At 40.9% G+C, this 18509-nt stretch overlaps 1 protein-coding gene across 9 annotated transcripts in view; it reads right to left on the reverse strand.

The window, feature by feature from the left end:
- Positions 1 to 18509, reverse strand: part of ARHGEF28 (Rho guanine nucleotide exchange factor 28) — a 194482-nt gene that overhangs the window by 143346 nt on the left and 32627 nt on the right. For 6 of the 9 annotated variants that reach the window (XM_073344268.1, XM_073344263.1, XM_073344261.1 and 3 more), the window contains exon 3: positions 1054 to 1201. The exons of 2 other annotated variants lie outside the window; for them this stretch is intronic. In XM_073344268.1, coding sequence (XP_073200369.1) covers positions 1054 to 1201 — 148 coding nt within the window. Of the gene's footprint in view, positions 1 to 1053; positions 1202 to 18509 lie in introns of those variants that run through there. One more of the 9 variants, XM_073344269.1, reaches the window with a different exon arrangement.

The following is an 18509-nucleotide window of genomic DNA, read 5'->3' on the forward strand; positions in this document are numbered from 1 at the left end:
GTAAATGGGGTGTCAGGCTAGTCCAGGTTCACACCCTTCATTGTGAAGCACCAGGATCATATGTTTGCATCCCACTCCTCTTCCACATACATCATCAGCTTAGGCAATGTTCCAAATACAAGTGTTGATGACTTCTTACTACAAGACTTCAAATCAGAAGAGAATTAAGAAGTGATGCTCCCCAGTCCTGCTCTTAGGGATGGTGGCCCTAGCTGCAAGGTGACTCCAACCCAGGTCTTGATGTAGCACTACATTCATGGGCGCCACAACAATTCCAGAAGTCAAATAAGTATGGGCATTTCTCACCCCACCAGAAACAAGAGGGTTCACTTGCTCACCAACAAGGGTGTTTCTCATTCTTTGTTCTGCCTTCCCCCACAACCCAAAGAAACAACACTGAAAGGCCAAGGACATAAAAACAAGCACTTAAAATGCAGAGGCAGGTCTAGGCACTTAACCTGAACGCTGCCTCCTTGGATCTCCCTCCCATAATATAATCTCTTCACACCATTTGTCAAATGATACAATGCAGGCTGGAATTGTCCACAAAACACCATACCCAGCAAGCCACAGAGCAGCACACACATAACCCAGACCTGGACAAATCCACAGTTCTCAGTAAAATCCCCAGATCAAGCCAAGATTGAAGAACTGGACGATCTTAACCACTACATTCTGGGATGGCCCACAGACTGACACAGAGGGGTTCTGCAGGCTTCAGAAGTCCAGTAGCAAAAGGCCTGAGCTAAGACTTGGCTTGTTTTGTAGACATCACAGAGGCTTAATCATCAAGTCACATCTGAAGACCACATGCACTGTACTGCTCCCCCATTGCAAACAATATATATAGTGTTGCAAAAAGCACAAGAGGGCAGAAACAAGACTAACCACACAAACTCATCTCCAAAGCCCACCCCACCGTACCATGTTTCCCATTATAAAAACTTAATAAGAAAACACAACTATGTCAAACTATCAGATTTTAATTCACATCAAAAAGGAAAGTGGGGGTGGGACAGAGAAATAAAAATGTGATATAACAACAGTGCTCACCTGGAATGATGGACTGAAGAGCACTATCATTAATTCGCTCCGCAAACGTTATGTGTCTCTGAGTGGATCCATTGTAAACAAAGTAACATTCAGCATCTTCTCGGAGGTAAGTATCTTTGTCAAACTTTGCATACACAGTCATCTGTCCCTGAAAAGGGAAAATAACTTTGTATACACCCAGCAGTGTTCTAACAGCCAATAAGCCTACTAATATATATTTCAGATTTTAAAAGTTTACTGGTTAATTTTTCAGCTCTACAACATAACAGTAGTTCAAATAAAAATCTGCTATTATCCATCCCTGTTCAGAAGGCAATACTATATTTATCAAACTGTAATGGATAGGATTAATTTTTAAAAAATATTTTAACTAATTCCTGTAATCACAATTCATACCTACAGAAGAATATCCAACTTTTAACCAAGCATAAATAAATGGGTCAAAATAAGTAGGCCAATCAACCAGTATATTTTAATATTCATGAGAACATTCTATTAAAAATAAAAAATGTCTGCATTCTGAAATTTATTTTATGCTAATTTATTTCAGAATTTTCTTCAAATGAAACAATCTTATTGTTAACACTTGGTTGACCAAAAAAAGCACTAATATCTCCCTCTAGTACAGTGGTTCCCAAACTTTAACAACTTGTGAACCCCTTTCACTAAAATGTCAAGTCTCACAAGCCCCCTCCTAAAAATGAATATTTCCAGGGATTCCCTCCTTTACCAGAGTATAAATTATAAAAGCAGTGACCTTGGAAATATAAAATTTGTTTTTATGACATGCTTATTACACACTATTTATTATTAAATTATTTATCATTACAGTATTTTTATTACATTATGAAAACAGCAACACTCTTCCAAGATCTCACTTTCGTAGCTTGTATCACTTTGAATAAGCCTATTATAAGACAAGGCTCCTATGTTTCATCAAGGAGTATCAGATGTGAAACAGCATGAAGGTATTTAAGAAGCCAGCTCAAAGAGTTCCTCCTACACAAGCATTCAGGTCTTGAGCAGTCCAGGCAAACAACGCATGTTACAACAAAGCTTAAACTTGTTCTTCATAATAATTTTAAAAACAATACTAGCTGCCTATTTAATTTTAAGAACACCAAAAAATATCCAACTCCATTTCTATTTCTTATAAGGAGTCTTGAAGTTTAAATCTCCTCAGTGTGATAGATATGCTTGCTTTGATCTGCTTAGCTCTTGGAAGTCCAGGGGCTCTGGGCTGCTAGCCCCGTGCTGCCTGGGGTCCCTAGGGACAGCTCTGTCCACTATTTGGGAATTTTTCCCTGAGAACCCCCTGTAACATTTCACGAACCCCAGTTTGGGAACCACTGCTCTAGTACAATTGTGCAAGATTGAAGAAATATGACGTCCCAGAGATAGCCACCCTTTTTGTTTTATTTTTTAAATAATCAATAGAAAGTAACAAGCCAAGAAAAAGCCACTGTACAATAGCTTCAAAAAAAGCACAGGAAAGGGATCTGAAAGCAGCAAACAATAACAAATGTCTGCAACGTCTGAGGGAGGAAATTTAGATGAAGATGCATTTCCTAAAAGAGAAGAACAGCTTGCTTCACAAGGGTTGCTGGTCGCCACGATTACTTTTAATAAGCCACAGACAGAATTGTCCTAACATGTCGCTAAATGTGTATTTTCTGTCTCCGCAATAAGACACTTTCCCTGCGCCAGTCGCTGATAACTTTGGCAGGCCCGGTTGCAGTCAACAGACTAGTAGCATACAGGTGTGGGCAGCTGTGAGATGCCAGCAGCAGCTGTGCTTTCTATTTATTTGCTACCTGCATGAGTGAGATATCAGCTAAAATCACCACCACCTGTGGGACAATGGTGCCAATATCCAGTGCCATTGCCCTATATTCATAGTTTCATGCAACCAAGCAATTTTCTCCTCATTTCTCTCACATCTTGCGGGCCCTATTCACCCTGCAGGTGCTGTGAGCGGTGCCATGCACAAGTCATCCCAAGCAGAAGTGTCAAGTCTTGTTTAAAACTTTGTGGGAGCAAAAGGAGGGAGTTCTGAATCTTAACTTTTGCTTTTCGTTGTGCCTGTGCTGACAATGGTATCTGTGCATGGTTTATCTATAGCTGCTGTCGCTGTGGCCTGGAGGGGTTCTCCCTTCACACTTGTCAAGGTTCCTTCCCCACTCTGAACTCTAGGGTACAGATGTGAGGACCAGCATGAAAGATCCCCTAAGCTTATTCTTACCAGCTTAGGTTAAAACTTCCCCAACGTACAAACTTTGCCTTGGCCTTGAACAATATGCTGCCACCACCAAGCATTTTAAACAAAAAACAGGGAAAGAGCCCACTTGGAGATGTCTTCCCCCAAAATATCCCCCTAAGCCCTACATCCTCTTTCCTGGAGAAGGCTTGATAATAATCCTCTCCAATTTGTACAAGTCAACACAGACCCAAACCCTTGGATCTTAAGAACAATGAAAAAGCAATCAGGTCCTTAAAAGAAGAATTTTAATTAAAGAAAAGGTAAAAGAATCACCTCTGTAAAATCAGGATGGAAAATACTTTACAGGGTATTCAGATTCAAAACACAGAGGATCCCCCTCTGGGCAAAACCGTAAAGTTACAGAAAACAGGAATAAACCTCCTTCTTAACACAGGGAAAATTCACATAAAACAAAAGATAAACTAATCCGCCTTGCTTGGTTTACCTATACTGGTTGAAATACTGGAGACTTGGATTAGGATGGGTTGGAGAAGATGGATTTCTGTCTGGCCTCTCTCAGTCCCAAGAGAGAACAAACGTGTAAATAAAGAGCACAAACAAAAGTCTTCCGCCCCCTCCCCCAAGATTTGAAAGTATCTTGTTCCCTTATTGGTCCTTTGGGTCAGGTGCCAGCCAGGTTAGCTGAGCTTCTTAACCCTTTACAGGTAACAGGATGTTGCCTCTGGCCAGGACGAATTTTATAGCACTGTATACAGGAAGGTGGTCACCCTTCCCTTTATATTTATGACAACACTTGAGCCAGATAAGGAGGGGAAAGAAGCAGACTCAGGATGACCTGTTCAGGAAGATCCTGCAACCCAGTGCTGTATCAAAGCGTGAAGAGAGGGCCTGGAGGATGAATCATGCAGACTATGGAGAAGGAAAGAACAGAGAGGAGAAAGGTCCAGGACTTCCCAGCAGGAAGAGGCTAGGAAGCTGCATCAGGACATAATGGGGCTTCTCTGGCAGCAAATGCAGATGCTGCAGACTCTTGTGGACCTACAGATTCAATGTCAGGCTCACCTCCCTTTGCAGGCCATGGAGAACTGCAGTGTAGCACCTCTCTACATGCCTCCCTCCACTATTCCACCTGGCACCCCTGTCCCTACCATTCCACACTAAGGACAACCACAACTTCACACACACTGACCTGTGAGAACCATGACTAATGTATGTGTAGCTAAAATGGACATGAATGTTCCTTCCCCTTCTCTAAACTTTGTGATATAAATTTATTAAAGTTTTAATGTATTTGTTTTTAACGTGCACAGAATTTTTAAAGTATTTTCATCACTCAATAAAACTCTATTGTTTGTAAAACAATTAATCGCTATTAGTTCCCAATATATGCTGCAGAATGCCTGGTGGTAGTGAAAGCACCCACTTAGCTGTACTTGTATACTTTGACAGAACTCATAGGATGAGTGACACATGCAAGGATACAATCATAAATCTACAACAAGCACCACAAAATTAATAGATACATTGACAGTGTTATATTCACAGATGAGCATCAAGCGCCACATAATTCCTAACAGGCCCCCAAACTGCAGGGCCGGGTAGAGCATAGTACACCACAACACATTACTATGGCTCACTGTTAAAGTGCTCTTTCAAAGCCTCCCTAAACCATTGAGCCACTGCATGGCTGTTCAAACTCAGCAAACAGCCACTCCACCTTCCCCTCCTATCCTGTGACAACTTCTTCCCGTTTACTTCACAGATGTTATGCAGGACATGGCAGGCAGCTATAACCATTTGACTACTTTTCTCAATGAGATACAGTCTTGTCAGTAAGCAATGTCAGCATCCCTTCAGTTTACTAAAAGCCAATTCAGCTGTCATTCTGCACTTGCTAAGCCTGTAGATCAGTGGTTCCCAAACTTTAACAACTTGTGAACCCCTTTCACTAAAATGTCAAGTCTCACAAGCCCCCTCCTAAAAATGAATATTTCCAGGGATTCCCTCCTTTACCGGAGTATAAATTATAAAAGCAGTGACCTTGGAAATATAAAATTTGTTTTTATGACATGCTTATTACACGCTATTTATTATTATTTATCATTACAGTATTTTTATTACATTATGAAAACGGCAACACTCTTCCAAGATCTCACTTTCGTAGCTTGTATCACTTTGAATAAGCCTATTATAAGACAAGGCTCCTATGTTTCATCAAGCAGTATCAGATGTGAAACAGCATGAAGGTATTTAAGAAGCCAACTCAAAGAGTTCCTCCTACACAAGCATTCAGGTCTTGAGCAGTCCAGGCAAACACCACATGTTACAACAAAGCTTAAACTTGTTCTTCATAATAATTTTAAAAACAATACTAGCTGCCTATTTAATTTTAAAAACTCCAAAAAATATCCAACTCCATTTCTATTTCTTATAAGGAGTTTTAAAGTTTAAAACTCCTCAGTGTGATAGATATGCTTGCTTTGATCTGCTTAGCTCTTGGAAGTCCAGGGGCTCCAGGCTGCTGGCCCGCTCTGCCCTGAGTCCCTAGGGACAGCTCTGTCCACCATTCAGGAATTTTTCCCTGAGAACCCCCTGTAACATTTTACGAACCCCAGTTTGGGAACCACTGCTGTAGATGAATCTCCCCTTGATGCTCTCAAGGTGGCCAGTGTCTGGCTTCATGAGCCAGGGTAGTAAGGGGTAGACTGGGTCCCCCTAGGATCACTAATGGCATTTCAATATTGTGACTGGTAATCCACTGGTTGTGAAAGAAAGTCCCTGTTTGTAGCTTTCTGAACAGTCCTGAGTTCTTAAAAATGCAGGAGCCATACACTTTTCTTAACTAGTCAACATTGATGTCAGTGAAGCATCCCCGATGACCAACTTGCACCTGCATAACCGTAGAAAAATAGCCTTTTCAGTTGATGTACTCTGCAGCAAGGTGGTCTGGTAGCAAAATAGGGATGTGCATCTTGTCTATTGATCTACTGCAGTTTAGGAACCCCATTACTGCAGATCCATCCATTATGTCCTGCACACTGCCTGGAGTCACAGTGCTGAGTAGCAGAGGTAAGTAATAGCCCTGCACACTTGCATAACAATGGTCCCCACAGTGGATTTTCCAACACCAAAATGATTTGTCACTGACCAGTAGCAATTCAGCATTGCAAGTTTCCCCAGGGCGATCTCCACTTGCCCTACCACTGCTGCTCTCATTCTAGTATCCCTGTGCTGGAGGACTGAGGTGAGCGCAGCACACAGATCCAGGAATGTGGCCTTGCATATCCAAAAGTCCTGCAGCCACTGCTCATCATCCCAAACCTGCAGTATGATGCAATCCCATCAGTCAGTGCTCATTTCTGCGGCACGCCATTATTTACAGCTGCTCCATGAACGTTATCAACCATTTTGAACCGGTTCTCGCTATGTCCCACAGCAATCTGCCCTTGAAGAAATCATCACATTCCCCGCGGCTCTGCAAATACCCAAGGATCACATGCCCTGTGCTTGCAATGTTCATTGCAGTGCAGAGCTGTGTGGACTCCATGCTTCTGTCAGAGACAGCAAGTCCCATTCGGGTTTGTGAGATTTTCAAAAAAGGCATGAAAATTATGGGATAGGAATGGCATTATGGGGTGGAGAAAGTAGCATGATTGAAACTTGACCCCGCAATCCTAGTGACCCCTGTGCGACTCATTTCTGCCCCACTGTGCTTTACCGGATCTTCCCAAAAGTCGGACAGTACCTATCCATGGGGCACCACACCACACACTGAAACAAGCACTCCTAGTGAGTATGCACAGTGCCAACACAAGAAGCAAAGTATGCAGGCACACAAGCCATGTACTAACTGCAGCAGCTTTATGCCAAAGTAACTTGTGTCACCAAAAGTTTGTCGGTTTCAGAGTAACAGCCGTGTTAGTCTGTATTCGCAAAAAGAAAAGGAGTACTTGTGGCACCTTAGAGACTAACCAATTTATTTGAGCATGAGCTTTTGTGATGAAGTGAGCTGTAGCTCACGAAAGCTCATGCTCAAACAAATTGGTTAGTCTCTAAGGTGCCACAAGTACTCCTTTTCTTTTTGCAAAAGTTTGTAGTGTACACATGCCCTACAAACATACATATCTGTTCCTACCTCTCAATCTGTTAGCGTATCAAGGCTAGTTTGAAACATTGCCGTGCCTGTGAAGTGCTTTCTCCTACTTTCGCTTGGCTTGTACACCTTTGTTTATACTCAGCAAACTGTTGATCTTTAGGTGTGAACATGCTAAAACGGGATGTGGGATGTTGGGATGTGGGATGTGGGATGAGCTCCAATTTTGTGACTCACTTCTCTGGACCAGTCCCTGGCATAACTTAGAGCACCTCAGGAACTGCTCTACATTACACCTGAATGCCTATGTCTTCTAAGAGCTGATCCAGTGAGATCACTGGAGCACAGGGAAACTTCAGCCGTGTCCCCTTTTCCCTGCCCTCTTTTCCCTGTATTAGTGCTATACCACCTGGGGATTCCCCTCAGGCATGGCCAGCTGGCCAGAGCTACCCACTTTGCAACAGCAGACTGGCACAAGGGAGATGCAGCATGACAGCACTTCTAGTCTTATCAATCTACTCTAATTTTAAAATGTAGTTTATTATTGTACCCAGTGGCCATCGTTGTTCTGTTCTTTAAAAACACTTAGGTTACATAAAGATAGGAGAAAGATATGGGGAACACTAATCATATTATTTGATGCTCAGTATTTTCATGACAACTCACCAAAACAAAAAGGGAAAGGGGAAAAAAGGGAAGAAAAAGCAGTGGACAGCTAATGGATGTAGGATAAGATACTGATTTTTCATGGCCTGTACCTTACAGAGGAAGAATCTGCTTAATACTGTAAGGAAAGATTTTATAGGAAGAAGGCATCTTCGTAGCTACATTGTAACTGGAAAACATTTAGGTTATTCATTTGGAAAATCCTGCAATAAGAAGACTTCACTATGTGTTACTACAGAAAATTCAAGATGCTAGGGAAAGTGGGCTTTTAGAGGAGGAACGGGAGCCCCAGATTTTCTGGTGATGGCTGATTGGTTTGGCATTGGATCCAGGTACTTCACATATGAGTCTCAAACTTCTCTTTCCTCCCTTCGCATCCGGATTCTTTCTTCATATCTTCCTGCTTAATAACACAAAAATCTTCTTTTTAGTCTTTATTCCCTCTGGTAAAACCCATTGTCTACAGTAGCAATTTTGTGTCTTGATTACAATAAATGTCTCTTCTCCAGTAACACCATCCCTCTCCTCTTCCCACCTGATTCTACCCAAAATACTCCTGCTAATATCATTGAAATCTCCCACTGGTCCATCCATGTTATCACCTACTCACCACCCTGAATCCCTTCCATTGCTTTTCATCTCTTACTGCCTCTTATACAAGCACCTTTGACTCATCTTCAAACCCTATATAATTATGTATTATTTCCATGTTAGCTTTAATAATTTTGTTAAAGCTAAAGCAATGTTAGTTACACCTTGTGACTTTTTTTAGACTTTAATGATGAACCTAGAAAACGTGTAATAAAGGAGACTACTGCTGCTCTTCAAAATGTATTTTATTTTATTTGGGTAATTAGAAACATCTTCATTTAGTGCAAACTACTTGTGATGCAAAGCTGTTCCTATGTGATGCAATGTCAGTCAGCTAATGGCTAAGTTTCTCTTACTTTACAGCATTTGATTAGAAGGTGTCATAAATATAAAGGGAAGGGTAAACACCTTTAAAATCCCTCCTGGACAGAGGAAAAACCCTTTCACCTGTAAAGGGTTAAGAAGCGAGGATAACCTCGCTGGCACCTGACCAAAATGACCAATGAGGAGACAAGATACTTTCAAAACTGAAGGGGGGGGAGAAACAAAGGCTCTCTCTGTCTGTGTTGTTTTTTGCCAGGAACAGAAAAGGAATGGAGTCTTAGAACTTAGTAAGCAATCTAGTTAGATATGCATTAGATTCTGTTTTGTTTAAATGGCTGATACAATAAGCTGTGCTAATGGAATGTATATTCCTGTTTTTGTGTCTTTTTGTAACTTAAGGTTTTGCCTAGAGGGATTCTCTATGTTTTGAATCTGATTACCCTGTAAGGTATTTACCATCTGATTTCACAGAGGTGATTCTTTTACTTTTTCTTCAATTAAAATTCTTCTTTTAAGAACCTGATTGCTTTTCATTGTTCTTAAGATCCAAAGGTTTGGGTCTGTATTCACCTATGCAAATTGGTGAGGATTTTTATCAAGCCTCTTCCAGGAAAGGGGGTGTAGGGTTTGGGGAGGATTTTGGGGGGAAAAGACGTTTCCAAGCGGCTCTTTCCCGGTTATATATTTGTTAGACGCTTGGTGTGGCAGCAATAAAGTCCAAGGGCAAAAGGTAAAATAGTTTGTACCTTGGGGAAGTTTTAACCTAAGCTGATAAAAATAAGCTTAGGGGGTTTTCATGCAGGTCCCCATATCTGTACCCTAGAGTTAGAAACCTTGACTGAAGGTTTCTAAGCTTCTAAGCGTGGAATCGGTGTGCATGTGTCAGAGCTCTGCAAAACTGGTAGGAAAAGTTTCACATAGTGTTTGCACAATTCATCTCTCCCGTGTTCTAAACCTGACTTTTATTTTTTAATATCAGCACTCTTCACACAGTGATTTGAAAACATAATGCACCATATAACTGCTAAATAATAATATTACATATATACCCTTTTTGTATATTATAAATGATCTAAGGATGCTTTCAGAAGCTGAACAATATATTAAAAATACAGGGTGAAGTCCCAGCCCGCTGAAGTCAATGGGAGTTTTGCCACTGACTTCAGTGGAGACTGGATTTCTCCCAAGCCTTGCTGTTCAGCCATCAGCTAATTTTTCGTATTATATACTATCGTGCTCACACAACTTTATGTAGTGGGCCTTAGTCCGGCTGTCTGGAAGTAGTTGTTGCCCCTTTAAGGGCTCCCCCCACAACTAGTAGCAGAGAGGAGGAAGGCAGAAAATTTATCTGTGCAGAGCAGGGAGGAACAGGAAACAGCTGGACCAGGTTAGGGAGGGGCACTGCCCTTCCAGCTGACGAGGTGGTGGTGGTGATATTTATACCCATACAGTCCCAGGGAGCCATCTTTCACCTGGATTGGGCTGGCAGCACCTGCCCTCTGATCTTTAAAATCTAAAAAAGGACCAAGTCCCTTCATGATCCACTGTGAGCATCATGCTAGTCACCCTTTTTCCCTGAGAGCTGGGAAGGAATTTTTCTCGTGCTGCCCAACTGGCCAAGTCAAGGTTTTTTCACCTTCCCCAAAAGAGTTTGGGACCTGGTGGGGTGGGGTAAGGTTATAATGTCACAGCTTAATAAGTAAAACTTGTGACAGATGTTCAGTGCAGGTACTCAGTATGGAAGAGACATGGTTATCAGAGAAAATAGATTCATGTGTCTCACTTTCAGGTGACATTGTAAACAAGAAGCGGGCAGCATTATCTCCTTCAAATGTAAACAATCTTGTTTGTCTGAGTGATTAGCCGAACAAAAAGTAGGTCTGAATGGACTTGCAGGCTCTAAAATTTTACATTGTTTTATTTTTGAATGCAGTTTTTTTGTACATAATTCTACATTTGTAAGTTCAACTTTCATGATAAAGAGATTGCACTACAGTACTTGTATTAAGTGAATTGAAAAATACTCTCTTAGTTTTGTTTTTTTACAGTGCAAATACTTGTAATCAAAAATAAATATAATGTAAGCACTGTACACGTGTTCTGTGTTGTAACTGAAATCAATATATTTGAAAATGTAGAAAACATGCAAAAATATTTAATAAATGGTATTCTATTTTTTTTTAATCGCGCAATTAATTTTTTTAATTTCTTCACAGCCCTATTCACAGGTGATGTTCTTAGTACTGCTGGTGCTTCTTGTCTGTTAGAATCAGGAAAGGAAACAGTTTGAGAACTGTTGCCACCCCACTACTCATGCAACTCGTATGCTGCCATTAGTAACTCACTTCTTGAACTTTATGAAGGCACTGATGCATAGATTTTAAGACCTGTACGGACTTTTATAGTCATCTAGTGAGTCTGATAGCCTGCATAACATAGGCCAAATAATTTCACTCATGATTCCTGCATCTAGTCCATTACGCCTGGTTGAGCTAGAGCATATCTGGTCTCAGCCCATGAACTGTAAAGTGCAAAGTGAGCAAAGTCAGGGTTCTGAACATTTAAAGGGTGCAATTCAGTCCTAAACAACCTTAACAAATCACTACACAAAAGTGAAAAGGACAGTAAAGTTCTACGTCATATATAGTACATGAAATTGATACTTCAAATGATTGACTTATTTTAAAATATAATCTGTAAAACAAGTGGTTATTACTTATGGGGGGCAATGTGCATTTAGGGTCCAGAGACCTAATGAAAAGATGTAATAAAAAAGTTAATCTTCACTTATTAATTACAATTGTAATTAAAATACAAAGAGTACAGAAAACCTTCCCCCACCCCAATATTTTCACTCTAAAGATGTGCACAACATTTGTCATTGTGCATTACATTGAAAATTATAGAACACTCCAACTATTATATCCTCTTACCTCTGTTGAGCCAATACTCCTTTGAGGCTGCATCAAGTTTTTAATACTTTCAGAACTTATCTTCCACTCCTTTATAGCTTGATAGAAAGGAAGACTAAGAGGAAATATCCCATGCTGTAAACCTTAAACTCAAGGGCAGATGTGCATCCTGAAAACCAAGGGTATTTCAAGGTCTGTTTCAGACACTATGGCTAAGCAGTTTTCCTTATTGACATATTTATTCTGCACAAAGGGTACATTTTTAAGATATAGAACTGATCTAAAACTACTAGTGTTCTTTTTAGGTACCAAAACCCCAAATTAAAAAAGCCACACAGATCTCTCCTCTACTGAAAAACTGGACAAGTGGCCTGAATACAAAGCAGCTTTGATACTGTGGACAGCACAGAACTTCTCTTGGCCAGATTCCTAGGAACTTGCATGGCGCTTAGTAAATTGATCACATACCCTCTTGACACTACTTTCACAAGTTCATTTGTCTATTGACGATTCAAACTCTCTCGCTTTCCTCTCCCCCTGCCAAGCACATCTATGTTGTTTCCTGATTAACGGGGAAGAACATAGTACCAGTAGATCTTCATTGTTCATTTATTCATCCATAAAAATATGTTCAATCAACATATATAACATGCCCACCCCACCCCTCAGTACCCACCAAATAAATTTAGTCCCCTGTCTTCTTGTCCCTCAGTCTCTTAGGCAAATGCCTAGGAAAGGGGCCTTGTATCATGCTTGAATACTCAAAATTTAGTCCTGGCAGACCTAGCTGGGAAGCAAATTCCTGACCCAAGGGCCGTCCACAGAAAACACACTGCCATCATCCTTCATATGTTTCCATCCAGGGACTATAATCTGAGCACCTCTGCTGTCCTGGGAGCACATGGTGAGAGAGGAGGTGTCTCAGACCACCAGGGCCCTAGCCATATGGAATTTCATACAACAAAACCAGAACCCAGAAGAGTACACAGAAGTCAGGGGAACTTTGAAGAATGCAGTTTTAGACAGTGTTCCTGCAAGTAACCCCAAGAGCAATCACATTCTGCACAAGCTATAGCTTCCAGATGGTCCTCAAGCTAATTTCCATACAGAGCATATTGCTGTAGTAATCCAATATGGAAGCCACAAAGGCACAGAGCATTGTGCAATGTCTGGATCTAGAGAAAGGTTTGCAAATGCCTAACCAGATGCAGGTGAGAAAAGGCTTTACTGACCACCAGCGCTACCTGGAATTCCAGAAGGAGCCAGGGATTCAAGCTGACTCTTAGTTTACAGACAACTTGAAAACACAGTAGACTAATCAAACTCCTACAGCAGCAGAGGCAGAAACCAACACGGCCACCTCCTTCCAACCCTTCTCCAAGCCTCTTGGCATCGGCTCCAACATATCTAGATTCAGCCACAGACCGCCTGCTGTCATCCAAAAATTGCTTAATAGAAGAAGCCATAGCATTTAGAGAAGATGGATGAAATCCTAGCCTTCTTTAAGTGAATGGGGATTTCCCCTGAACTTATAGGGTGAAATCCTGGCACCCTATAATTTTAAGCATGTCCTCTCTACAATAACAAAGCGCGTCACCAAGAGTTAGGCTGGATTTCATTGTTTAAATTCAATTAAAATATTACTGCAAACCACTAATAGTTTCTCCAGCTGAGAAGCAAGAGTTACATTTTCAAACATACATACACGATGGACAGAGATCTGATCTCAATTCATTGATAATACTTATGTAAATCAGGAGCAACTCCATTGACTTCCCTTCCTTGTAAATAAGAACAGAACCTGGTTCGAGACATACACGTGGCAGAAAATACAGAGGCAAACAGATTTTCACACAGAACCAAAGAGCTTCATAACTTGTGCAAGCAAGTACATAAATGCTCAAAGAGTTTTAAGACACCAAAAGGAATGGACAGAGTGTGGGCAGGGCTAAGTTATTGAGCATTTATAAACATATGTACCGAATTCTAAACATATTAAATCCATGACTAAGCAACTGTGACATTGATTTCCTCAATTTGGGGCTTAAAAAACAGAGCACACCTCGTATTAGTGAAAATGCAGCCATGGCACTGGAGCCAAAGAAGAGATTAGAAGCGTTTATGCATCTAACAGGATTTATAGAGCCAGGCATTCTCTTTCTTTTAATCAAATAGAAAAAACAGGTTTTTCATACATATAGATTGATTTAGTCTGTGTAAGGAATTTGATGGTAATTTACAGCAGGGATGGGCAAACTGGTTCTTGCCAGGAGCGGATTAAGGCAAGCTTCCTGGAACACCAAGTTCTGAGCCTCTGAAGTTTCAAACCAGCGAACTCCAAACATCTGGCACCAATAATGTGAGAGCAGTAGCTCATCCCTCAGAACGCAGAGTGAGCTGTTCAGTAGTCAGCTCCCTCTACACACTGATCAGAGAGGTCAGCAAAAAGACTCAGCAGTGTTTGGGAACACTTCTCCTGCTCACATGGGAGGCTGCAGACATGCCTCTCCCCATGAGCAAGGGGGAGGGACAATAACGGAAACACACTAGAGTTGGGGAAGAGTAACTGCCTCAGGACTGAGAAGGGACTACTAGATTTTTGATGGGTCTGGACATCACTTTGTCTTAAATTACCCCAAGTTCTTATAAAGTAAGGAAAACTTTGAATTTCAGCCTTAATCCTGAACTGAACCAAAAACTTATTTTCGTCTTTGGACTGATTTTGTTATATTGTCACCTTCCTTTCCTTCTTCCTTTTTATTTGCTTCACCCTCCTTTCTTTGGTTGAAAAAAAATGCAATGCAAAAGAGAGACCCACTCTGCTGTACTTGAGTAGGGTTGCTACCTGTTCAGGTTTTCCCAGGATTGCCCCTTTTTTGAGATAGCTGTCCCAAGAAATCTGTGGGGGTGCTCAGTACATACTGCCAGCTGTCTAATTTTATGGGATCATCCCAGATGTCCCCTTTTTTTGGACTTTGGGTGTAGCAACCCTTCAGTGTGCACTGCAGGTTGAATCTGCCAAAGGATTGCTACCGCTGGAGTTGGTTCTGATTAGCTTCCTGGATGGACACTCCTATTCCAAAACAAGAGTGCCTTCTTCCTATTTACCATAACCTCATGCAAATAATCAGGAACAGTACCATGTGTAGATAAACCCTTACTCTGGAAATTAAGCATTTGACTCCCACTCATATTTGCCTGCACATTTGCCCAGCTGCCTTAACAAATCTAGCCTTTACTATGTAAGGAGACAATATTACACAATTACAATCCTATTGATATGCCCCTAGCATGAGTCCTAAAACTACCCAACAAATGTCTTCACTGAACTACATGAAAAAATTATTGTTCTTTTAGGTATAGCTTGAGACATTATATATAAACTTTGTAGATTTTAAGGAAAGTATTCTCTCAACATTACATGTACCTCTAAAAGTGAGAAGAGACCTTGTAAACTTGCAGTGGTATGCTGTATGGAAGATATAGCTCCATACATTGGGTAGAACATATTCATTGTTCCAGAAATATGGAACTCAACAACTTGAGGAGAATTCCCATAAGCTCTTAACTGAGCTGGAACTTTTACCCTTCCTGTAAGCTGTAACCAGCTATTAGAATTCAACATAGTCACACACATACTAACCACGGCATTCCATGATTGATTTGTAAGCAATCTCACCAAAAAGGAATAGTTATTTTAGATATTTAAAGCCAGCAACTAAGGCATCTGTGCACCATCAGTATGCTAAAATAAATCTGGTTTACTGACTGCATTAAGCTCATTTCATTATTTAATCAGGGGACACCTCATTTTATTAATAATAATAAATGTATTTATGTATGTTACACTAGCATACAGAGGCCCTAACCAAGATCAGGACCCCACTGTGCTGGTGCTGTACACACATGCCTAGAATTCAAGGACAGTAGTCACCATTATGATAATCAAGCCTGACTTCCTGCCTAATACAGGCCATACAATTTCACCAAATAATTCCTTCGTATACATAGTCTGAGATTGTGCCAGCTGAAATCTGAAGGCTGTTTTGTTTTCTTTTAAATTGAGCATTACAATACTTCTCCAGCATTGTAATGAACCATTTAGGTGAGTCTAAATATTAAGGCTGTCGATTAATTGCAGTTAACTCACATGATTACCTCAAAAAAATTAACTGTGATTTAAAAAATTAATCATGATTAATCGCACTGTTAAATAACAGAATATCAATTGAAATTTATTAAATATTTTTGGATGTGTTTCTACATTTTCAAATATATTGATTTATATTACAACACAGACTACGAAGTGTACAGTGCTCACTTTATATTACTTTTATTACAAATATTTGCACTGTAAAAATGATAAAAGAAATAGTATGTTTCAATTCACTTCATACAAGTACTGTAATTCAATCTCTTTGTCGTGAAAGTGTAACTTACAAATGTAGATTTTTTTTGTTACATAACTGCACTCAAAAACAAAACAATGTAAAACTTTAGAGCCTTCAAGTCCACTCAGTCCTACTTCTTGTTCTGCCAATTGTTAAGACAAACAAGTTTGTTTACATTTACGGGAGATACTGCTGACTGCTTCTCATTTACAATGTCACCTGAAAATGAGAACAGGCATTCGCATGGCACTTTTGTAGCCGGCTTTGCAAGGTATTTACATGCCAGATCTGCTAAACATTCATATGTCCCTCAGACAGAATGCGCGGCACGAGCGCATTCGGCTCTGTGCACATGGCCCCTGCCTAAGGAGGCTGCAGTGTGCACTGGGTGTGCAGGAGCCACCCACTCTTACCTGCTGTCATGGGTGGTGGGTGAAGCTGCTGCTTGGGGAGGCTAGCTCCCCAGCCCACTTCTTCTGCTCCAGGCCCTGCCCCGACTCTGCCCAGGCCCCGCCCCTCCCCAATGTCTCCCTCCTTCCTTCCCCCTCCCTGCTCACCCCCCTTCCAGTCAAATCCTTGAACCCAAATGAAGCAAATGACATGAGAAAGAAATTGCAGAAGAGAGGTTTTTTCAAAAGAAAATGGAGCATGTTTCCACTGCATGCCAGAAGGTGAAGACTGGACATGCAGAAGGTACCTAATTAAAAGCACTAAACTTGGGAATAAAAAAGGTCAGTCACAGGTATTTTGATATACCCTGAAATTTGTCAGAGATTTATTTGCAAAAACTTTGTAGTAAGGGCAAGTCAGATGCCCTGCTGAATACAACATTAAGTATTATGGAATACATGATGCAGCTCTTCTCTGTTTTACATTTTCTTTATCAGTATTTCTAAGCTGATTTTATATTTTAAATGTACTCTTAAATGTACTCTTTAAATGGCCAACCCGAGCCTGAGAAGTAGCCAGAATTTACCAATGTACATTTCCAAAAAGCCACAGTAATACGTCAGCAGCACCCCCATCAGCACCTCCCCTCCACTCCCAGAGCCTCCCACCCCCACCGATCAGCGCCTCCCGCTCCCTCCTCGCACCTCCTGACTAGCTGTTTCATGGCATGCAGGAGGCGGGGGGGGGGAGCAAGGGCACGGCAGGCTCAGGGGAGGGGGTGCGAATGGGGACAGAGCCTGTGGTAGAGCCAAGAGTTGAACAGGGAGCACCCCCCGGCACCTTGGAAATTTGGCGCCTGTAGCTCCAGCCCCGGAGTCGGTGCCTATACAAGGAGCCACATATTAACTTCTGAAGAGCCGCATGTGGCTCCGAAGCCACAGGTTGGCCACCCCATCTTAAACCTTCATAAAGTAATCATTCCAGATTACTTCGTATTTAACTCACTGAAAGAAAGACATTATTTTAAATTAATCAGTCACAGAGGTTTAGTGTGATCATAACAATGTTCGTTGCTTTTAGAAAAAGGGAACACTAATTTACTTTGTGTGATCTCCATAACTACAGACATGTTTATGAAATTTCACTTACTTTAAAAAATACGTTTCCAAAGATTTTAGGCATAACAAAGAATTTTATATTTTACAAAGGTACTGATTTTGCTGGAGGGTTCTCTTAAAACTAGTTAATCCAATAATCAGAAGTAAAGAAAGGGAAACTCGTTTGTCCGGCTATCTGGAAGGAAAGGGGTGTTGTCCCTTTAAGGGCTAGCCGCTCTTCAACAGGAGGGTGGAGGGAGAAAGGGATGGACAGAAAGGACAGGAAGCAAGTTTTCTGTACTGTAGTAATTAAAATTAAAATGTGTATTTTAGATAAGAGTGGTCTTTTGAAGGATTTATTTTAAAAAACTGTGTGTCTGAAGATCCACGCATTTACGGCTAAAGATGAATGCTTAGATTGTAGATCTAAAAATCTATGCAAGGATTTTTTAGAGATATGATTTTATAATCTTCAGAAGTCTTCTAATGAAATATTTTTAAAGCAAATTTTAAACTAAGGTCCTGTAGACTAACATGTTCTGAGTAAATATTACAGTAATGCACAACTGTTTTTGTCAGTAAATTCAGAAACGGACAATATATACATAGGGGTTGGCAAATGCTTCATGTTAAATGGCTTCATTACCACTTGAATGGCTCTTTAACAGTTTCAGTGTTGTGCTAACAGGTCTGGCAGGCGGGAAGGTTGATCTCCTCTGGAATAAGAGTCACCAGGCTGCAGCAGCTAGCTGTGGGAGCCTGCAGGAAGGG

The sequence above is a fragment of the Lepidochelys kempii genome, chromosome 5 (genome assembly GCF_965140265.1).
Source record: "Lepidochelys kempii isolate rLepKem1 chromosome 5, rLepKem1.hap2, whole genome shotgun sequence".
Taxonomy (NCBI): Eukaryota; Metazoa; Chordata; order Testudines; family Cheloniidae; genus Lepidochelys; species Lepidochelys kempii.